General features: G+C 39.4%; 4 protein-coding genes across 5 annotated transcripts; 2 read left to right on the forward strand and 2 right to left on the reverse strand.

Annotated features, from left to right (window-relative positions):
* The first annotated feature begins 367 nt into the window (after positions 1–367).
* On the forward strand, positions 368–8676 carry LOC133847047 (uncharacterized protein CG3556). 2 transcript variants are annotated; one of them, XM_062281796.1, is made up of 6 exons: positions 368–1444; positions 2533–3977; positions 4037–4247; positions 5233–5310; positions 5375–5457; positions 5514–8676. In XM_062281796.1, the coding sequence occupies exons 2-6, from the start codon at positions 2579–2581 to the stop codon at positions 5573–5575; spliced, it is 1833 nt and encodes a 610-aa protein (XP_062137780.1). In that variant the 5' UTR covers positions 368–1444; positions 2533–2578; the 3' UTR covers positions 5576–8676. The 2 variants fall into 2 exon arrangements, with proteins under 2 accessions (XP_062137780.1, XP_062137781.1); XM_062281797.1 differs by having other exon boundaries at positions 369–1444; positions 4052–4247.
* A 402-nt stretch (positions 8677–9078) lies between these two features.
* On the reverse strand, positions 9079–16997 carry LOC133847046 (AP-3 complex subunit beta-2). Its single transcript, XM_062281795.1, is given in 5 exon segments — positions 9079–11359; positions 12361–13605; positions 15024–15870; positions 16103–16630; positions 16632–16997. Coding segments are annotated over 5 exon segments (3513 nt in total). The 5' UTR covers positions 16746–16997; the 3' UTR covers positions 9079–10580.
* Positions 16998–17627: 630 nt separating this feature from the next.
* LOC133848221 (osteocalcin 2) lies at positions 17628–19228 on the forward strand. The gene is made up of 2 exons (XM_062283702.1): positions 17628–17913; positions 18058–19228. The coding sequence occupies exons 1-2, from the start codon at positions 17809–17811 to the stop codon at positions 18916–18918; spliced, it is 966 nt and encodes a 321-aa protein (XP_062139686.1). The 5' UTR covers positions 17628–17808; the 3' UTR covers positions 18919–19228.
* Positions 19229–19812: 584 nt separating this feature from the next.
* LOC133848322 (uncharacterized) lies at positions 19813–22749 on the reverse strand. Its single transcript, XM_062283825.1, has 2 exons — positions 22557–22749; positions 19813–21527 (listed from the first exon to the last, which is right to left on the reverse strand). Exons 1-2 carry the CDS (start codon positions 22607–22609, stop codon positions 20147–20149), a joined length of 1434 nt encoding a protein of 477 aa, XP_062139809.1. The 5' UTR covers positions 22610–22749; the 3' UTR covers positions 19813–20146.
* Between the last annotated feature and the right edge of the window lie 971 nt (positions 22750–23720).

Raw genomic sequence — 23720 nt, forward strand, 5'->3', positions numbered from 1 at the left:
TTCGCCGTTTGTGTGAAATTTAAATCTAAAGAGATATATCTCACTTAAAAAATATATTTTCAACGCTTATAATTAGAAAATCATATGGCTTACCCTTTAAAGTTTGTTGTAAATATGTTCGGACAAAGTTTTCGATGTTTTCGTTGAGTTTTTGTTTTCGATGTTTCCCCTTTTTGGATAAGTTGGCAGCGCCTGGTGCTTGTCCTTGCTGAACGGGTTGTAGAGTCAGCTAACACGGACAGAGCGCTGCCACACTGTTGGCACATCCTGCGTAAGGTGGCAGCGCTGTAGGCCAGGTGGCAACGCTGCAGACACAGGACACCATGTGAAGCGATGATGCGATGCAGCGACAGCGACTGCGACAGCGAAAGCGACATTCAGTCTCAGAGAGCGGACGGCAACCGCCACAACTTTGATTAGGCCCCCAAAAAGAACAAAAAAAAACATACTAAAACACACACGGAAAATAAGAGAAAGAGCAAAAGCAGAAATTAACAACAAAACAGTAAAGGGCAATATAACAAGGAATGAAGTAAATGGTACAACAACAGCAAGTACAGCGAGAAGAGGAAGCAAGCAATGTCAACTAACTGCAACAACAACAACAACAACAGCGACAGAGACAACAACAACAATTGTTGTTGTTTTTAAGCTCAACTGCAGCCCACGCAATAAGCAATTAGCGCCCGCAGGAGCAGCGACTGAGCATCGGCAGAGGGGCGGCGACAGCGCAGCAAACAGCTGTGTGAGTCAGTGTGTTAGTGTCTGTGTCCGTGTCCGTGTGTTACTGTTTTCGTGTACGTGTGTGTGTGTATGTGAGCGGCACAACAACAACAATTGCTAATTCACCGTTAGTGCTAATTCAATAATAAATATACAACAACTATTTACGCTGCTGCTAGAGTCTATTACTTTTATTTCGAGCAGCGATTACATAAAATAAAAGAAAACGAAGGAAAGAACGAACGAACGAACAATAACAACAACAACAACTCAAATTAGTCATTCATAATTTATTGATTGTGCGAGCATGTGTTTGTGTGTGTGCTAGCGCCCCTTGTCTATGTGCGTGTGTGTGTGCGCGCGCGTGTGTGAGTGAGTGTTTGTTTGAACGCGCTGTTAAACAAACGTCGCCTAGCCGTCCTTTTGGGAGCCTGGCTGGGCATAAAAAATCAATAGACATCAGCAGTAGCAGCAGCAGCAGCAGTAACAAGACAACGACAACAACATCAACAACAGCTATAAGAACAACGACAACCACAAAACGCAGCAGTAGCAGCAATAACAACAACAACAACAACAAAGGATATAATAGGCGACAGACACAAACACAAATACAAACAGACACAGCTCAAAGAGCAATTGGCAAAGCAGCCACAGCCACAGCCACAGCCAACGCCAACGCGAGCGACAAGGACAGCGCGCGAGCAAAGAGAAAGAGCAGGTAAGTAAGAGGCAACAGCGACAGCGTCATCGCCATTTCCCATTCACCAGCAGCAGCCGCAGTCGCAGCAGCAGCAGCATAATAAAGTTAAAGTTGAGCAAGTGTCGCTTGCATCTGTATGTGTGTGTGTGGGTGTGTTTGGCTGCCTGAGTGTGAAATGGGAGGCAGGGTGAGTGTGAATACGTGAGAGAGAGGGAGAGAGAAAGAAAACGAGCACGCGCGAGTCTTTCAAAAGTGCACTTAATTATGAGAAGCAGCAACAACAGCAGGAAGAACAAGAAGGAGAAGGAGAAGAAGAGAGCAAGTCAGCGCCATTGTTGTTATTGCCAACTTTCCGGCAGCAATTCTGCAGTCGCTGCTGTTGTTGCTCTTGTTGTTGGCGTTAATTTGATTAAACATTTTTGCATAGTAGAATTTATTGTATTATGTAAGCATCAGCAGCGTCAACGATGGCTTTTGTTGCCACTTAATTAACTTTTATTGTTGCCAGCAAAATTGCACACACACAAACATCCACATACATGTATGTGTGTACATATGTATATAAATTACCCCGCCCCTCTCTCAACCAACACACCATTTTCAGTGTTGTGTAGTTGCTCGTGTCCGTTGGCAACTTTCTATGTACAAAGTGTTGTGCTTCTTTTGCCTCGCTTTGTTGATGACTAATTGGCAGCTCTGGGATGGGTAGCTAGAGAGAGAGAGAGAGAATGAGAGATAGAGGTGGGACAGGCATGCATATCGATCTTCTGTCTTAATTATCGATAAATTGTCATGACTTTAGCAATATGCATTATTGCATTTATTTACATGCGTGTATGTGTGTGTGTGTGTGTGTGTGCCAGTCAGCTTCTGGCTCTCTGCATGTGTGCACATGTGCATGTGTGTGTTTGTGTCGTGTCGTGTCGGTGTGCAGCAAATTCAGTTCAAGGCGACGCCTTCATTGCCTGTCACGTTGCTGTTGCTGCCTCTTCCTCTTCTCCTATTACTACTATGTATGTGATGATGGCTTTTGCTTGCTAACTTTCCTATTACCCTTCTTCTTCTTCTTTCTCTTCTCTCTCTCACTCTCTTTTTACTTCTTACAGTTGACCGAGCAGCATAACGATAACAATAACAACAACAACAACTAAGATGCTCTCACTGCCGCCGTCAACATCGCTGCTTTTGCTGCTGCTTATCATCGGCTGCCTGACGCTGCCGCTGCCAACATTCGCTGAGAATGCGACGTTGTCTGGCGACGCTGCCGTCGCTGCCGACGCCGGTGTTAACGCAACGTCCAGCACAGCAGCGCCGTCGCCGTTGACTAATAATGACTATGAGAACCGAACCGCAATCAGTAGCAGCAACAACAACAACAACAACAATAGCAACAACAACGATGCTAGCGACGAGCAGAGCTTCAGCAGCGGCAGCGGCAGCAATTCGAGCTTAGCGGAGACAACAACCACAACAACCGTGACCACAACCAACACAGCAGCAGCAGCAGCCAACTTAACAGTGGAGCAGCAACAAGAAATCGCCAGCGTTGCAGCGCAGTCGCCAGCTGGCAGCAGCAGCGGCAGCGGCAGCAATCTAAGTAACCTCACAGTTGCCGCTGCCGGTGCTGCTGCTGAGCAGGATGCCTTTGGCTCGGCCACGCCCAACAAGGGCGAACAGGAGGCCATATTGCGTGCCCTCGATTGGCTAAAAGAGAAACGTGCCTCGGACTACGGTTGGGCCAACGACACCCATGTCGTCATACTGGCCAAGGAGCTGTCGGGCGGTCGCGATCCCAACGATAGTGCCGATGCACATTTGCAGGTGATCCAGGATCTGGAGGATACGCTGTCCGTCAAGGAGATGGAGATCGAGATACTGGCGATGCTCGATCGCCATCATACGCTGCCCAAGCCGCTCAATCTCGATAAGCTGGCACGCTATGTGCTTGCCTTGGGTTCGCTGTGCAAAGATCCGAAGCATTTCCATGGCCACGATTTGGTTGCCACTCTGCAGCATCATGAACCCGCCCAGGACATTGAGTTCGCCCTTACCACACTCTCCGCCTGCAGCTCGGCGGCGCATGTCCGCAAGCGTCAGATACGCCGACTTCTCGACATTGCCAGCGGTGTGACGGATCAGAGTGTCGATGCCATTGCCATGGTAATCTTGGCGTTGCGTTGCATTGTCACCGATCATCGGCATCGCCATCTGCAGCATTTCGTGCGTCGCCCGGCGCGGGGTTTGGCCAGTCTGCAGGATCAACGCGGCAGCTTTGGCTCGTTGCGCAGCACTGCGCTGGCCATGCAAGCTCTCCAGGATCTGGAGTATGATCCCGCAGGGCATTGGAATCGCACGGCCGCCTCGCGTTACATTTTGAGTCGACAACGTGCCGATGGCGGTTGGAGCGAGGAGCCGCTACAGGATGGCCAGGAACCCGATATTGGTGTCGGTCTCACGGCGGACATTATCCTCGCCCTCGGCTGGAAGGGATTAGGCGCTGTGCGTGCCCTGCAATGTGATCATGTCATACGCGAGAGCAGCGATCCCACAGGTATTTCTTTTTTTTTTTTTTTACTTTTGTGGTTGGCTTTGCCTCGCATCATCATGCAGTTGTTGTGCTTGCAGAGAATGGTGAGCCGAAGCTGGCCTTGCCATTTGGACTCAGCTCATCGGCCGAGGAGTCGGATGCCAAGAATATCACGTATACGTACACTCTGTGGGTAGGCTCCAATGTCACCGAGGCGTTCTCCCTGTCCCTTGTCTCGCCCAAGAACACCAGTTTCTTTAAGGCCATGACACAGGCGGCTGAAATGGATCCAAGGTGGGTAAACCAACAACAAAAATATTTAAATTATACTAGAAGTATACTGCTAGGAAGTGCATTAGGTATATATCTTAAATATAATGTGTTTGAATGCAGAATATACTAAAGTTGTGTACTAAAAATATACTAGAAGTATACTGCTGGAAAGTGCATTTGGTATATATCATAAATATGCCACAATATACCGTAGATAGGTGCATTTGGTATATACATACCTTATATATAATGCGTTTAAATTCAGAATATACCAAAGTTGGATACTACAAATATTCTAGAAAAATACTGCTGGAAAGTGCACTTTATATACCATAAATATGCCACAATAGTGTACAGAATATACCCAAGTTGGATACTAGAAATATACTACTGAGAAGTGCTTTTGGTATATGTCAAACTATAGTCCATTGGAGTGCAGAATATACCAAAAGTTTTATACTATAAATATTCTAAAAGTATACTAATGGAAAATGCACAGAATATTCCAAAGTACTACAAATATACTTGAATACTGCTGATAATAGAATGTGGTATACCATAAATATACTGACTTAGATCTTAAAAAACATTTGATATAAACATAAATATACTGTGTTAAAGAAGAGAATATACCAAATTCGGATACTAAAAATATACTAGAAGTGCAATGGGTATACATATACCATAAAAGTTCCGAAATATATATCCCGCGGAATATAGCAAATACTAAAAATATACTAGAAGTGCATTAGGTATATACCATAACTGTGTCGCAATTGAGTACAGAATATACCAAAGTTGGATACTAAAAAATATACTGTATACATTTGGTATATACCAGAAATATACTGTGTTAGAGTGCAGAATATACCAAAGTTTAGTTTCTCCAACTCTATTAATTAGCTATATGAATTTGAAATACTTAATTTACATATACTATAAATTATCATAATAACATATAAATAATCAATCAGAACATAACTAAATAAAATTGTATCCCTTACAGATTCATTTTCGAGGCCCGTGAATGGCCCAATGGCCACTATGTGCACACGCTCTATGGCAAAAAGGAAGAACCACGAGGGTAAGTCGGTGCCTATACAATATATAGAAATTATCGATATTATTTAACACTTTGATTTTTGTAGATATCATTACTGGCTGCTCTACAGATTGCCCGAGTTACCTGATCCGAACAATACGCCTGGGAATCAGCTTATTGCGCCTGTTGGTAAGTTGGTGCACAGCTAAAAATCACTTCAAATTAATTCGTATCAACGATTACAGGTGTCGATGAGCTAATGGTCGAGGATGGAGAGCACTATCTCTATTGGTATAAGAAACTTTAAGCACATGGAAATGGATTTGCGCTGGCCTTAGTTGCACAACAAAATACTAAAGTTAACCCAAGGCAAGGCCATATAGCAGCTAATACGTCAAATAGAAGCAGCAGCAAAAGCAACAACACTAAACAGCAACAAGAACAACAAACAACAAACAACATAAATAGCATATACTCTCATCTAACTGATTAATAATGGCGTAATCAAAAATTTACATTAATCCCAGAAATCTTACACAAGTCCATAAACACACATAACATATTATGTGCACATGGCTAGATCCCGCATAGTTATTATATATATATATTTATATATATATCCAACATCGACATACACACGCATTCTACTATATACAATAATATACCCTATCGGTAGCTTACAATTGTGTTTAGGTTATACACCAACAAAACAAAAAAAAAAAAAAAAAAAACAAAGCTAAGGCAAAAAAAAGCTTATGAAATACTTTAAACTAAACAAAGGAAAACGAAAAGTTACAACAGATGCGATTTTCTCAACTGGATGTCAGAGTTAACATATAAATCTAGCATGTACATGAGTAGATTATCCCATTGATTATACAGGAAGAAGAATTGTCCTATAAATCCTAGACTACAACGTGAACATGAAAAACAATTTACTTTAGTCAAATTTTTGATTTTACCATCAATCGCATGGTTTAACTTTGACATAACGTTGAGAAAATCAATCTGATTGAGAGCAACTTGCAAACTAGAAACATTTACACACACTCACACAGACACACACACACACACACTCTCACACACAAACAAAAGCAAAAAGCAACGAATAAGTGATCAGTGAAAAGCGCTCTCTTTCTCTCTATCATTCTCTCGCTCGAAAAGCTCTTCTACGATTCACATTATTGTGTAACGGGCAATAGTGTCATACTATCGATACTACTATCGATAGTTGTGTATAACTTCATCGATAGTACAAGGCGAGAAATGAGGTTTGGTTCATTTATTACTCCGTCCGTTTTGAAGATTGAGAGTCCCAAAATATACACACAAACAAACAAAATAATTGAGCTACGATTGTTGCACGCTAAAAACACTAATACACATGTACACCCAAATATGCTTTACATGTTATCGAACGAAATGATGGAGAAGAACAAGATGGAATACGGAAAAGCAGTCCAAGCGAAGCATGTTATACCAAACACCGTACGTAACAATAAGTGATTGAAAATCATCCCTAGACATACATAAATAAATAAATATATATACACATACTATATATATATACATAACAAAATATATATATATATATATATAAATACCTGCATATACATACATACATAAAGATATACTAAAAAAAAAGCAAACTAGTTTTATATGAAACAAATGAAAGCAAATACAAAAGCAAAAACCAAACGAAAGTCGCGTCGGATTATACTATATTATGTATACAAAATACCATATATACACATACATACATACATACATATATATGTACTATATGTATCTATGATATGATTAATCGAGTAAAACGCGTTGACGCAGCAGAGAAACGCACTCGTAAGCTATAACCTACTCTCTCGTCTGTCGTAATAATCATTTAAACGCAATCATCCTCATGCCAAGTATAATACCTAATCTTATATCCTATACACATACTATACATGCATATATAGCCTACACTATCAGCATAGATACATACATATATACAAAGTTATTGCCATTGCTCATCCAACATACTAATCTCTACTGCTATATATAAAAGTTATTTTTGTTCTGGCTCATTCATGCACTCATGCTGAGGTACAGACCAAACGGTAAATGGCTAGAAGGCTGTAATTTGTGCACAACATAATGGACCTTATTTCATCGTGTAATAATGCTGGGTTTTTATATTAAATTTAATTTCCTGCTCTAAGTGTATTGAATCACTAATCGAATATTGATTTGGCAAGCTTCTACTTGGAAGAAAAGAAGAGTTGTAGTTGCTAACTTTTGAAAGCAGTGAACCCACTGTAAAAAGTAAGCGGCAAGCATGGGTTAATGCTAAACAAATGGTAAAAGTTCAAGAAAATTCAAAATCAAAACTAAATTAACTACATATATACATATATTCTATACCATAACAAGATATTGTCGCAGCTGCGCTGTATTTGTATGTTTTTATTTCAAGAATTCAATTTTTTTTGTCCCGATCATCTGTTTGGCATTAACCCATGCCACCTCTTTCTATTCACAGTGGCCGCACTGCGGACAAAAGTTAGTAGCTACAACACTTTTTTATTGTCTAAGCGAAGCTTGTCATATCAATATTAAATTAATGATTCAATATAGTTCGAGTAGGAATTTAAGAAAGAAAAAACCCAGCTTTAATGCACAATAAAATTGCGTAGACTATTTTGTGTAAAAATAACTGACTTCTTAAATTTACCGTTTGACCTGCGCTTTAATACTTGATTCACTGCGTTATACTTCAACTTTTGGAGTTGTTTACAACTTTTCGATTACTTAAAAAAAAAGTGCAACCTTTTCTTTCTAATCGATTAAGTTCACACAAAATCCATTGGAATTTTTCCAAATCTATTTCATGGCAGCAAGCAGTCATCTCTCTCGCTCTCACTCACACTCACCTTCTCAACCACTATCATGGCTATTTTCAACCTAACCTAATCCAAAACTAACCTAGAAGACAACCAAAAACAAAAAGAAGAAATGAAAAACAAACTACAACTTAATGGTTTATATTATAAGCATAAACTTGAGCTTTTTAATTGTGCAGATTCAACAAAAAATAAATAAAAAAGAAAATCACAATAAATTAGAGAAAACTATGAAGCAAATAAAGAAGCGCATACATGAGAAAGACAAACCAAAACGAAAAAAAAAAAAAAAAAAAACAAGCGTAGCGTGTTCTCAATTTCACATTAGCGCAAAAAAGTATGCTAGAATTTTAGTGTGAAATGTGAAATTCAGTATACGCACCGTGTTGGCTGTGTTGGCATCGACAAAGCAAAAAATTTCAACTATATTGTATTTATGTATGCAATGCGAACATGTGCCCCTTTTACGTCATTCTCCGTTCTGTTCACCGGATTAACCTAACCTAAAACAAAACAAAAACAAAAATGAAAACCTTAGAGAAACTTAACTAGAACAAAAAACTATCTTTCAAATGCCAGCAGCAGCAGAAGTGTGTGTGTGAGCGAGATATTGATTATATTGGTTGGCAGATCTGAATCTGAATGTTTGCTGCTGGTTTATTCTGTGTGTGTCCCAAAAACAAAAAGAAAAGAACTCAAAAAACCTTAAAACAGAAATAAAACGGAGCAAGCAAACGAGAAAGAAGCGTGAATAAACAAAGATACATTCAAAACTAAACAAAATCGAAATGTTCTTCATTTATAGTAAAGATTAAATTTCATCTCTGAAGGAATTTTATAACTCATTTCATATTTTAAAATGAAGGTAAGAAAAATCGTTAGTTGCTCACGTTTTTTGCACCCCACAAAAAAGAAAAGAAATATGAAATATTTTTAAAACGCTGCGTTTATTTCAATAGATTTAGATGTAGAGTTCATCTTGCATAGATTTAAAAAGCATACAATATATAATAATATTTTTATGTTTGTTCATTTGCATCATATCCAATCAACAATAATTGCGCATTGTTTGTTTTCTTTTATTGGACAAATGATTATTGTTCATGGTTTAGTTTTCATTTTTTTTTTTTACTTTTTGAGTTTTGTTTTAAGAGTGGAAATTTGAAACTTGAATGCCTAACGATCATCATCATAATAATAGTATATATATAAAAAATGTATGTATGTAAATATTTCAACATTCAATTGCTTAATTTTCGAAAAAGCCAAAAATGAAAAATGCCTCGAAAACGTTTATTTATTTTTTTTTTTTATCATATTTAGGGGGAGCTTGAAAAGTTGGCGTAGGAAACGGATTAGCTGGCTCACACATACATATACATATACACAGTCATATATATGTATATATATATTGGTTATTTATTTGATTAACAAAATGGGAGCTAGGCTCCATTATAGGTTTCAACTGCTAACTCTCTCTTTCTCTCTCTCTCTGGCTGGTATATGCAAATAGTCATCTCAAATCTACAAGTATATATAGTATACAAATATATGTATATATAGTATATACATATGTACTTGGTATATCGGATTGCGTGCGATACAATTTGCTAGGCAACAGAATGAAAGATTGTGTTGTATATAGAAAAAGTTGCTAATCAAAATCAAAAGTCGACTATTTTGGAATTTGTTCGTAGTAGGCAACAATTCGGTTAACATTTGGATAATTAGTGCTGTGCTGCAAGCCCTCGATCTGTATATATATACTATATATCGTTATGTATGTTATTTTTTTTTACGTTTTTTTCTTATCTTCTTTGTTTTTTTTTGCTACGATATTGAAAAAGGCCGCATAGAGCACAAAGGCAACAGAGTTACAACATCAAAACACACACACACATGCATACACTAATACACATTTAGTTATAGTACAAATACACACACACACACACATACACGCGCATAGGCAACAACATTGATTAAAAGGGTTTTTTCATTTTGCGTTTTTGTTTTTATAATAAAATTGTCCATAATTTCTGCACTTGCTTCTGGAATCGCATTTGTTTTCAGTTTTTTGTTTAATATTTATGTAAATGTAATCGAATGTTTTACGTAATATTTTAGCAGCTTTTGACGAGTACAACAAACAAAAAAAAAAAAAAAAGAAATAATCAAAATGTTGCTCTTGGATTCTCGTTTTGTTACGCAAACTTATAATGTATGAAAGTGGTTAAATAATGTGTTTAGGATTCAATTCTCAATTCAATAATTGTTCACAGTATAAAGTATAAAGTATAGAGTACATAGAATGTGCTTTTAATAATATAAAATTAATAGATTAGTTTACGTAATGATTTTCCCTTTTGCTTTACTTTGCTTTGCTTCAGATTCAGTTAAAAGATTCAACACTCAATTCAAATCAAATTCAATTTAAATGGAAAAACTCAGCTGCAACGCGTTGCGCAACTCATTCAACACCATCGAACCGATGACCATCTTTTCGCAGTTGACGAGCAGCGTGAGTGCCTCATCCGTTTGCCACTGCAACGTGAGCAGGACGAGACTCTTCGAGCTGAGCGTTTGGCCGGCAAAGCAATGCAATTGTCCCGTCGTCGAGCTGAACGTGTGCGCCACATTGATGCACTCGTAGATCTTTTGCTTCAATGCTGCCACATCGAGCAGTTCACGCTGCATGCCACGCAGCTCACACTGATGCTCGTTCATGCCACGCAACTTGCCACGCTCCTCGCGATGCAAACTCTCGCTGATCTGCACGGCACGCACCAATTCACCCACCGGAGGCTTCAGCTGGACACGTGAGCTGCCCGCACTCGACACCAACTCAAAGTCAATCGCATGCGTTGTATCATTGAAATCCACGCCGAGCACTCCGCTGGCAACCTGCTCCGGTTGCAGCTGTGCGATGGGAGCGAACTCGCTCAGTTGCATGCCAGGTGGCAGTGTTTGTTGCCCCATCCGAATGCTGGTCAGCTCGTGATCGCTGCGATTCTCAAAGTGCAGCTCAATCGAACACATTGCCGCCGCATACAAATGCGGCGAGCGGGTGAAACGATATCCCAGCTGAAGGCCGTGTCCTTGCAGCTTGTTCAGCAGCGGCTTGTGCTTGAAGTCCGTGTGCGAGGCGCCGACGAGCTCGATGCGATTGCGCGCCTGCTGCGGCTGTAATGTCGCTTGTAGACCGGGTGTGCCTGCAAAGTAGAGAACTAGCATTTAATATTTGCACTTAATGGTGTTTACACTGCGGTTTTAAGGCCTTTTACACTGCAATTTTTTTTTTAATTTAAATTATGAAACAGTTTGCTATTCGACAATTGCGATGCGACACTTTCTAAACAGAAATAATACTTGATTTTTTGTCCAAATTTGCATTAATCAATATGTCAAAACTTTAAGAAACTACTCACTTTCAATAAAAAATATAAAGATTCCATCACAAAACAGTTCCAAAGAAAAAATAACTTCCTAATACCTTTTCAAATGAAAATAATAATTGACTTTTCTTCATTTTCTTAATAATCATTCGCTACTTAAATAGACCGTTTACACGACAGAAAATGAATATAAAGATTCCACCACAAATCTGTTCCAAATTAAAAATCATTTGCAAAACCCCTTTAAATAAAAAAAACTGCCTTTTCCTCAATATTTTAATATTTAAAAATGTCTGATATTAATAATCACTCCAAACTTTCCGGTTTACACGGCAGAGCTGAATGAAATATAAAGTTTACACTACAAAACTATTCCAAAGTATTATTCATTTTAAGCATAAATTAATTAAAAATCACTTACGAAGAACCCTTTCAAATAGAAACCATATTTCAAAAATGTCTGATATTAATAATCACTAAAAAACGATTAAACCTTTTATAATTATTATTATTAATTGATAATATAAATTGATAATCAAACGAAATATAAATTTTGCACCACTGCAGTGCACTGTGCTTAAGACCTTTTTGAATTCCTACACTGAATTCCTACTGTTTCTTGAAACAACAAATTGGAAAAGGAAAGTATTCTACAATAAATGGATGAGGGGTAGAAACATAGTTTCAACGACAATTGCAATTCAACAAAAAAAAACAATCAGCAATAAAAAGGTCGTAAGACTTCAGTGAAAACCTTAGTGTAAACTCTCTTAATAATAAATAAAACGCATTCTATGAACTCTTTTCGATGCACTTACCCGGCGTAAGGAAGCCGCCCAGCGAGGGCGTCATCACGGGTCCAATGGGCGGTATATCATCCAGATCGAGCAGCAGATCCAAGTTGCTCTTGGCGGGCGCCTTAGCAGCTGTCTCTGTTGCCTTGGCTTGCGTTTTGGCAGCTGGTGCGGCTGATGCCGCAGGTTGTTCGCTCTCCGAGTCGCTGCTTTGACCATCGCTGCTGTTGCTCTCGCTGCCGCTGCCGCTGTAGAACGACGATTCGCCGCTGTCCGATGTGCCTGAATCTTCGACAGCATTATTGTTGTTATTGTTGGGAGAAGCAGCTGCAGCAGCAGCAGGAGCAGGAGCTGAATTGCTGGCCACCGCTTGTGGCAGCTGCTTGGTGGCTTGCACTTTACTTTTGGGCTGCTGCTCGTCAGCCTCATCGTCATCGTCGCTGTCGCTGCTGGATGAACTGTCACTGCTGCTGTCGGAATCCTCGCTGCCACTCGACTCGGAATATGCCGACGATTTGTCCGACTCGGAAAGGAAGCCCTTGTCACGTTTAGCCTGCTTACGTTGCTTCTCCTTGCCAGCAGCGGCACCAACAGACGCTCCCTGCTGCGCCTCCTCGCCCGAATGCTTGCCACGTCCCGAACTATCGCCGGGCAACTTCTCATGCATATAGCCCTCGATGTTGCGCACACTGGAGTCGGGTGCAACGGCTGGGAATGCGGGCAAATCCTTATAGCCCGACGCTGGCATATTCAGATAATGCGACAATGAACCCAACTGATACACATTGCTATCCCGATACTTGCTCTCGGGCAACGGAGCCGGTTTGGCGGCCAAGAACACTTGACGCGCCTGCTGGCTGAGCACGCTACTTTTGCCACTGGCCGGGAAGATGAATTGGCGCAAGAAGCGCGCACGATCGCGCACATCGTAGTTGGTGTCGTAGCGGGCCAGCGTGAACACGTATTGGCACAGCAGCGATGTCTGCTGCGGATTGGTCAGATACAATTTGACGCCCAGATTGAGCACCTGCAGCTTCACCACATCCTGTTCGTCCACAAACGATTTGGCCATCTTGCGCAGCACATCGGGCGCTATCAGCGGCACCTTCTCATTGTATTCGCCAATCAGCCAAATGATCGCCGCACGTGCGGCTGCCACATTGATGTAATCGATCAGCTTCGCCATCTGGGTGATGATCTCAAAGTGTTCGGCCGCTTTGCTCTGCAACAGTTTCTTGATCACCACCACGCTCTCAGCAACAACGTGTTCTGCAAAGAAAAAAAGGAGAGAAATTTAGTATTTATAAAAAAAAAAACTTAGTATTTTTTGTATCATTTAGTATTAATGGTAAATTTAGTGTTTTAGACTAGTATTTATAGTACTTAGTATTAAAAGTAAATTTAGTATTTTTAGTATAATAGTAAAGTTGGTATTCATGGTAAATTGTAGTATTTCTAGTAAATTTAGTATTTTTATATCATTTAGTATTAATGGTAAATTTAGTGTTTTAGGATAGTATTTTTAGTTTAGTATTTATATAGTAAAGTTGGTTATCATGGTAAATTGTAGTATTTCTAGTAAATTTAGTATTTTTATATCATTTAGTATTAATTGTAATTTTAGTGTTTTAGTATAGTATTTATAGTAAAGTTGGTATTCATGGTAAATATTTCTAGTAAACTTACTAAATTTAGTATTTATAGTATAATTACTAACTTAAGTACGCATAGTAAATTCAGTATTTACAGTATAATTACTAAGCTTAGTATATGTATTAAATTTAGTATTTACTGTAAATTTGGTATTTATAGTAGATTTAGTATTAATAATACAAGAAGCAACAGAATATTAAAGATTAACAGGGAATTTAGTTGTAGTATAACATTTTCCCTTTAATTCTTTAAAAGTTTGCTCCCTAAAATGTTTTTGCTCAATTCCATTATTAATCTGTTATCTGTACTCTTTTCTTATATTATCAATCCAATCTACTAGTGAAATATAAGTGCTATTTAAAGAGAATCATCTAAATTCAAATGTATTGCAGTAGTAATTCCATTCGACGAAATTTCGTCGATTTTCTTTCAACAATTATATTGACAACTATACTATGATATAAACTAATTTAATATAATAACCGAGCTATCGGTTCAACAACATTTTCAATTGCTGGAAATTAACACTGATGATGGTATACCATATATAGTATTTGTATGATTCAGAGAGAGAGGGAGCGATACAGCTGCCAGCTGTATTCACATTGTTCTAATCAGCGAGCGCTATCTTTACAAGAATTTATATTGTGGATTATAATGCAATTTTTTCTTTCTTTTAAATGCACAGTTTAAGATTTGAAGCTTTTGAAACAACATTTAATATATTTTTTTCAATTATGAAATTTAGATTCAAATGTTCTTTTAAATTACTTCAGATTAAATGCTCCCTAGACTAGGATTAATTTCATCATCTAAGTAATGAGTTTCGATATAATTATGGTATTTAAATAAATTATAGTATTTTAAAAGAATCGTAGTTTTTAAATAAATGATAGTATTTAAATAAGTTCTAGTATTTAAATAGATTCTTGTATTTATAAAAGAATTTAAGTATTTAAATAAATTCGAGTATTTCAATAAATGTTAGTATTTAACTAAACTTTCATTCTATCTATCTCTTGTTGTCAACTCACCATCGTGATTGGAGAGCAGATGCACCAGACCACTCAAACAGGTCTCGGTGACCGCTTTAATGCTGGCCGCACATCGTCCAATTGCCTGAATGGTGGCAGCCACAAATGGTCGATCGCTGCTCGAGATGTACGTTTGGAATTCGCGCAGGATGAGCGAAATGCTCGATGCGGATGCCAAATTGGTGAGAATGTCCAATTTGAGCAGTTTAATGTGCGTGGGATCGCTGGTGCGTACAAAGAAAGATTTCAGATGCGGCTCAAAGATCGCTTTGCGACGCGACGACATCGATGCAATGCAATTGAGGACAACACTCTGCACCTCCTTGTGGGAGCGCAACAGACGTATGAGGACCTTGGCAATCAGTTGGACTTCGTTGCGTGGCGCCACATGATGATACAATTGGGCCACGGCCATCACAACCGATGCGTTGCGCGATTGCAGCAATGGTTTTGTCTGTCGCAACAGCAAACGATGATCGAGATCGATATGATAACTGCTGCCGCCGCCGCTGCTGCCACTCGTATCCTTGTCGTGCTCCTTGTCATTGTTATTGACATTGTTGCTCTTGGCTTTGCCCTCATTGCCACTGGATGCATCATTATCATTATCATCGTCATCGCTGGCCGACGATGACTCATCGTAGAAACGCTCATTGGCCGTTGCATCGCCATCGAGACAATCATTTGCCCCATGCTCCTCATCGGGATTGGGATCGACGAACTGTGTGCGCGCATAGCGGGTCAACATATTGATTATGATCACCTGACCCCATTCGTCCACATCGACGAGCAGATTGCACAGCTTGCGATAGTTTTTGTGTATCAAGTCGACGCGTTCCGGGCACACCTGAAGAGTAAAGAAGAAAAGATTAGGGCTATCATCATAGGAACAAAGGAAAAATTTAATTAAGATTGAAAAAGTATTAAAAAGGAATTATTAATGAAGATGGAATAAGTATCATCATATCATCCAGCTTTAGTATTTTTCTTATACGACTTCGATTTCGTTTTAAAAGTCAGTATTATTTATATACTGAGTAGCTATTGATGCTGAAACCATACAATATGCATATGCTTACCTCATCGAAAGCCATCACAGCTGAGCCCACCACGAGCGTGGTGCGATCGGAGAGCAACTTCTCGATGACCGTGACCAATTCGTCCTTTTGCTCCGCATCCAAAGAGTAGAGCTTGGGTATCGCATGCGCCGCCGTCTTGCGGACATAGGGACTGAGATCGGCGGCACTGTCGCGTATCGCCAGCATCACAATGGGCACAATCATGCTGACCCTGATCGATGAGAGGACACGCAACGCTGAGGCGCGTATCAATTGATTGGGATCCTTCAGCGCCCGCTGGAACGTCGATATCGATAGCAATGCCAAGTCCTGTTGCTCTTCCGCATAGCGCACCAGATACACATAGACCAGCTTCTTCACCTCAATGTTCTTGGAGACGACATTCTTGACCACAGCCGGGAACAAATCGCTGGCATCGCGTCCACGCGCAATCATGCCAATGATGCGTTTCATGGCCTCCAGCTTGAGGCCATCCTTGTTGCTGTCGAGCATCTGCTTGAGATCATCGTGTTTGCGTCCATCGCTTTGGGAAGAATGCCGCTCCGCTGGCGGGGTCAGAGCCAAATTCCACATCCAGTCCCAATTGCGGACGATCGCCATAGGCGGCCACCGAAAATGGATTGCTGGCTGCGTTCTGTTGCATCTTGTTGCAAACGGTGCAAAAACTTCTTCAATTGTTGCTGCTGCTGCTGCTGGTTGTTGTTTATTTGTTTGTTGCCTATGCTGAATGCGATTTGTGGGGGGGGGGCGTGTGAAGGCGGAGAAAGCGTCGACGTTGTCGACGTTGAAACCTGCTGTTACTAATACACACTCCACACACACACACGCACACTCACTTTACGCACTTGGCGAATTCGTCTACATCACACAATTGGCATATCTGGAACATGCAGAGCAGTGTGACCGCATTTTGCAGCCTTCACTATGTGCTAAAAAATGTTGCAAGCAAAATTAACCAACATTTTGGCATCCAACAAAATGAATAACAATATAAACCTTTTTTTAATTTTGTATAAAAAAGCAGCATTAATTTTGTACTAATAACATTCATAATTAATTTGCATAAAATAAATAATTTTAAGAATAGCATTTTTCAAGTTAAATTTGTAATCATTACATAGGAAACAGGGAATTCCAATACAAATAGGATCAAATACTTATAAGGAAACTATAATTAAATGTTCCAGTTTAAATTAATTGAAATTTTGAAAATAAATAAAAAAAAATCAAACACATTTTATTTAAGTTATTTGCCATTTGACAGAAATTATAATTATTTTGATGGATGATGAATATGGTGTAATTTTGTTTAAAGTTCGTATGCTGTATTTTAATTCTTTTTTGATTAATAAAATAGTCATTTCTTCTGCTTTTTATATACCTTTTATTGTCTAATATAATTTAAAAAAAAAAGGTTGCAAACGATTTTTGTGGGCTGGCAGTGTGAACATGTTTTTGTGCTGCATATTTTGAATAATCGTCTAATCGATAACGCTATCGATAAACGCCGCATCGTATTGACAACGACAACAACAGAGGCAACAAAAACAACAGCCGCTGCCGTCGACGTTGCCGTGTGGTGGTTAGAGCAGACCAGACTGAGAGCCCTGAGCGCTGCTGCAGCGCCGCAATCACGTCAATTAATGGTCAACTGGTAATTGAAAAAAGTAAGAAAACCGCTTAGCAGAAAATCAAAGGGACAAGCCATGAACTTTCCGCTGGCCAACTCCAACAAGGATACGCTGCGAGCGGCGTGCAAAAAATGCGGCTACGCTGGTCACCTGACCTATCAATGCCGCAATTTTCTCAAGGTAAGAAGTGTTGTTCGTTCTCCTTCTTTTTTCGCTGTTTCTGTTTGATGTGCGAGAAGCAGAAGCAGAAGCAGATGATGAAGAAGAAGAGAAAGCAGAAAATCTAACATGTTGTGTTTTATTATTTATTATGCATACACACAGGTGGATCCAAACAAAGAGATATTGCTGGATGTGGAGAGCACAAGTTCCGATTCGGAGCTTGATTATTTGACGCCGCTAACCGAGCTGCGCGCTCAGGAGCTGAAAAGCGGCGGCAGCGGCGTCGACGTCGCAGCTGCGACAACGACGACAACAACAACAACAACAGCAAGCAAAGAGAGTAAGACAGATAAGAACAACAAAGCAAGCAAGAAGAGTAACAACGATAGATCAGCAACAACAGCAGATAGGAAACAAACAAAAACGGAGCGACACAAGAAGCGCAAGAAAAAGAGTAAGAAGCACAAGAAGAGCAGCGCGAAGGACATCAACAAACTGGCGACAACAACAAGCAAACGCATTGCAAAGAAACACAAAAACAAAAAAAAGAAGAGCAGCAGCAGCAGCAACAACAATCACAAGAGCAGCAGCAGCAGCAGCAAGAAATCAAAACGTCGCCGCACAAGTAGCTCCTCCTCTTCGTCCTCCGATGACGATGACGATGACGACGACGACAGCAGCTCGTCATCGTCAACAACTGCCTCATCAACTGCCTCATCATCGTCATCCTCGTCATCTGACAGCGATTCATCGTCGGATGATGATTCAAGCAGCGATTCCAGCGACAATGAAGAGTCGAGCACCAGCGAATCGGATGAATATGGACGCAAAAAGAAGCGTTTGGGCAAATACAAGCGCAAAGCGGAAGCCGCTGCTCCGCGTCGCAAGAAGCCAAAGGCGAAGCGTCGACGTCATCGTGTCAGCGGTGGCGGCGCCTCAAATGCCGCATCCGCCTCCAAAGCGGGGGGAGCAGCAGGCACCAGCAGTTACCTCAGCAGCCTCAGCGATAGCAGCACCTACTAAAGCTACACTTTTGGACTCCCAAACTCTTTAGGCTAGTGTTTATTAGACGAAACGATAATTCACAAACAGCAAGCAGCAGCAGCGAGCACTTCCTTTTGCATCTCCCGTCATCCAAGATCCTTATCCAAATCCTCTGCTCTGCTCGTGTCTCTTCCGCATCCAAAGTAGCAAAGAGTTCTATGCAACAAACAACATCAACAACCACAACAACAACAACTCGACATTAGACTTCTCTTAGTGTTTTAAGATAAAACTCCTGTTTTATGATTTTTGCATAAAGAAAATACAACAAATTAGTTTGTACAACAAATCGTTTTTTTTATATCTAAAATGAGTTCTATAAGAGTTCATAAAAGAATATCAGGAAAAAAGGATGAATAGACTAGGAAAGGAATCGATGAAGCTATAGCATAAGATCCCCTAATACCCACTTAATTAGGGAAACCAACTAACTTGAACTATCCTTAACTTTATGATCATCTTATGCCAATTATTTCCTTTACTACTTATTCTGTTATTCCTGACATTGTTTTATGATTTTCTGTAGAGTGAGATGCGCTTTTTAAGCTGCACATCTTCATCACTCTTATTACTATATATTATATGTTTAATGTTTGTTTTTTATATCTATATTTCCCATTTAATTAAGGGAAAACTTACTTTAACTTTCCTCAACTTTATGATGATCTTTCCGTTTTTCTTATATTCTTTTTTACAATATATGATATGTTTAAAAAGATCTTTACACAGATATTTTTCAGCTGGTCACCCATTACTATATGTTATATGTCTAAAAAGATCTTCTTGGCAGATCTGTTGGGGTTTTTCTTTAAGCAGTAAAAAAACTGTCTAAAACTAATTTAATTATTTATTGCTTTTTCGTACACTATACACTAAATTTTTGTAAATTTGTTTTAACAAGTGGTTGGATTTGTATATACAAAATAAGTTTAGTGATGGCAGTTAATATTACAAGTTTTGAATAGATAATTTATTTGTTCAGCTATTTCAGCACACTTTACACACAGGAAATCAAATGACATAGAAACGAGATCAATAGAAATAACAAAAACAATATACAAATGCAAATTTTAGATTATTTATTTATGCTATTAGTGTGTGGAATGCACAAAAAAAAAACGGGTTCAAATTTTGGTAAGCTTCGAACTATAACAAAACCGAAACGAAAATAATAATGAATAGGAAATACAAAAAGATAATACAATAATTAGAGAAGCCCTGACGAGTTGCTGCTGCTTTTGATGTCCTTGGAATAATCCAAGGCAACCGCCTGCAGCAACTGAACACGCTGCTCCAGTTCTCTGATCCTCTTCAGATGCTTGTCACACTGCAAACAACTAACATTCCCTGCTGCATCATCATCATCATGCTGATCATCGCTCTTCATCTTGTCCGCCAACGTTGCGATTAAAGTTCTATTTTGCTTCTTTAGCTCGTTGTTTTGATTCCGCATTTTGTCGCACAAATTACAAGTTGAGGCACGCAACTCCATCATCTCTTGTTCGCGTTGCTTTAGACTCTTGGCGAGTACACGATTCTGTTTCTTATAGTCCAATAGTTTCTGCTCCAGCTCCAGCAGCTCATCCTCGTTGTCGTTGTCAGCGACATCGTTGACCGACTCAATCTTCACTGTTGAGGCGGAATCACTGACAACGCTGTTGCTGCTGCTGGTGCTGTGATTGGCTGCTGTGAGGCGACACATGGCCTGAAGTAGTGTGTCCATTTTCCTGTCCATCGCTTCGCCATTGGCACGCTGCTCATGCAAATATGCCTCCAGTTTGTTGCCGCTGCTTGGTGCTGCTGATGAAGTTGTTGCTGCCACTGGAATGAGCGCTTTACTCGGCGTCGGCGTCCGCATTGTCAAGATGTTCTCCTCGTTGGATTGCGTTGATTCGCTGTCGCTATCGCAGCTGCTCGCCTCGAACTCCTTGAAACGTTGAAACGATCTTGGAGTACCTGCTGCTGACGCTGCTGTCGATGCTGCTGTCGATGCTGCTGTCGATGCTGCTGATGATGTGCTAGCCTGCTGCTCTTCTTTAGCATTCTGTTGCGCCTTTTCAGGCTGCTTCTGATCGATGGACAGTCCCAAACTGATCAGCGCATCGGTGAATTCCGCCTCATCGACGGCGGCCTCGAAGCGTAGACTCCAGAAGCGCTGCTCATCATCGTAGAACTGCATATAAGAGGCACGCATTAGCAGTCGGGAGGCGCCTTCGCCTGGCGACGACGATGTCGTCGATTTGGTCAGCAGCAGTGAGCTGAGCAGTTGGCTGCGTGACTTGTAGATGACCAGCTTCGCGGCACCGACGACGTTGCGTGAGAGTGCCACGCCCACACGTCCCACACTTTCGTTGCCGTTGTAGCCATTGGCTACTTTGGCCACCAGAGTGCTCCACTTTGGCTCAGCTGTTGTTGTTGATTTCTTATTGTTCCGATTGCTGTTGGCAGTTGTCGTTGTTGTTGTTGCTGTTGTTGGGGCTGTTTGTGACTTTTGTTGTGTTGGTTGATAGCGCAAATTATTGCTTTCGCTTTGCAGCGGTCTGTCGTCGTCTTCGAATATTTGTTGCAAATTACGCGTACCTCGAGAGCTGGGAAAACAAAAGGAAGGAAATTATATTAGAAGTTGTTTAACCGAAGCTAGTTCCTTATGAGGGTCAAAAAAGGGATGAGAGCTCGTTTAACCCAACCTTGATCCTTATTGAAGTCAAAAATGAGATCAAGACTGTTTTAACCCAAGCTAGTTCCGTATTAGACTCAAAAATAGGATCAGAAATTGATTAACCTATCTTAGTTCGTTATTGAGGTCAAAAATCGGATGAGGACTGCTTTAACCCAATCTAGTTCCTTACTAAGGTCAAAAATGGCAAAAGTATTCGATTAACGCAATCTATTTTCTTATTAACTTTAAAAATCGAATCAGGTACTGTTTAACCCAAGCTATTTCCATATTGAAATCGAAAATTGGACAAGGACTGCTTTAACCCAACCTAGTTCTTTACTAGGATCAAAAATGGCACTTTCGTATTTGTAAAAAGAAGTTTTCTGTTGTTTCATATAAGCTACCCAAAGAGTAAAAGGTTATTATATTTTTGCGCCTCAAGTAAATGTATAAAAATTGTAGAAGATATTTAAGAAGTCATTAGAAAGTTCTTTTGGCAAAAAAAGACTTGTGTAGTCGGGTCTTAGTTGCCTTGGTTAACAATCTGGTATATTGTGTACTCTATGGTACATTTAAATTTAAATAGTATGTCAATATACCAAATATAGCAAAAAGTGTGCGGTTTGAATTTTTTGGTCACATTTTATATATTTAATCTGTGATCTTGCGGTCTGATCACTGGCAAACTAATCAAACAAGAAACGGTGATTCCCCATTTCCCCCAAATGAAAATATTTATATTCAGAAACCGAATTGTTTACCGAAAGATGAGATGAGGCTTTAACAAAAAGTTATAGTAAAATTTTGTGATCGCATAATTTTTTACCATAACAGAGAATTTTTAGCTGTGCATTTTGAATACTTAAAAAAAAAACATTTTAAAATAATAATTGCAGCTGTTTAGAAGAAGTTAATAATACTCGGGCTAACTTCGTCAACAAAAGAGTAATTTGCTCACCTGTGCATCTTATCGAAGAATTGCTGACTCTCCTTGTCTTGCTCGAAATTCATCACAGCTTCTTAGTGGGAACTCGTTGCGGAGCTTAACTTATTATAAAATATAATATATGTTGATTAAGTTTTATGCTAAACTTCCGACGACGCCGCCTTTGGTAGCCAAACATTATTTGCGAGCAGCTGATTCATTTGTTTTGTTAATGGACAGTCGATAAATATGCCAAGCAACGCTTATCGGCGTTGCTAACTGTAATGTTATCGAAAGAGGAGAAAGTATCGTGCGTGACAACAACCATCACCAACTATCAATTAAAAAATATCGGATGTAACAGCATTTTTTATTTTTTCCTTTTTGAACAATGATCATTCCTAAATAAAAAAAAATGTGAATGCAGTTGGGTAAAAGATTAAATTATCTTTCTATTCAATCCATGTTTGTCAAAATTTATGCAATATTTATGCACTAATTTCTTGATTGCGAAATTCGGGAATTGAAGTTTAGTCTAATTTGTTGGATTTGAAGTCTCGATGGACAAAGCGGCTAACAAAAGGTTGTAGAGTATAGATTTAAGAATCTTTTCATAAAATATAAACAATTTTCCTAGAGGTGTTGTAGAAATAATTGGGAAAATGTATAATAACCTCACCGCAACCCCCATAAAAAAAGTTTTGAAAAAAATTAATGTTGTCGATTAATGCCTATAACTTTCGGCAGCTTTGTTGTAGGCCAATTCTCATCAAAATTGGATATTCTTGATTTTTGGCTAGAACTAAATATTAGATGTAAAACTATATAAAAAGAGAAGCTTTGACATCCAATTTTTTTTGTATGAATAGTAGGCACTAAAATGCGGAGCTATCTTAACGCATATACGTTTCGGTATATGTTTAAGATAAATAGTAATTTTTCTAATATAAACAGTATATTTTCCAATATACATAGTATATTTTTGAAATGGGACGGTATATTTTGATTTTAGTGCCGATGCGGTCATACTTTTAATGACTATTCGAGACTCTCTCGATCAAAGAGAACAGTGGCTAACATAAATCTCACAAGGCGCTGCAGATGACAGTCAAGAAACATTAAAATAATTAATCTGTTAACTAAGTAAAAATTAAAGCGAAAACAAACGACTCATTAAGTGAATTTGTGTATAAACCG

Source organism: Drosophila sulfurigaster, chromosome X (assembly GCF_023558435.1).
Source record: "Drosophila sulfurigaster albostrigata strain 15112-1811.04 chromosome X, ASM2355843v2, whole genome shotgun sequence".
NCBI classification, from domain to species: domain Eukaryota; kingdom Metazoa; phylum Arthropoda; class Insecta; order Diptera; family Drosophilidae; genus Drosophila; species Drosophila sulfurigaster.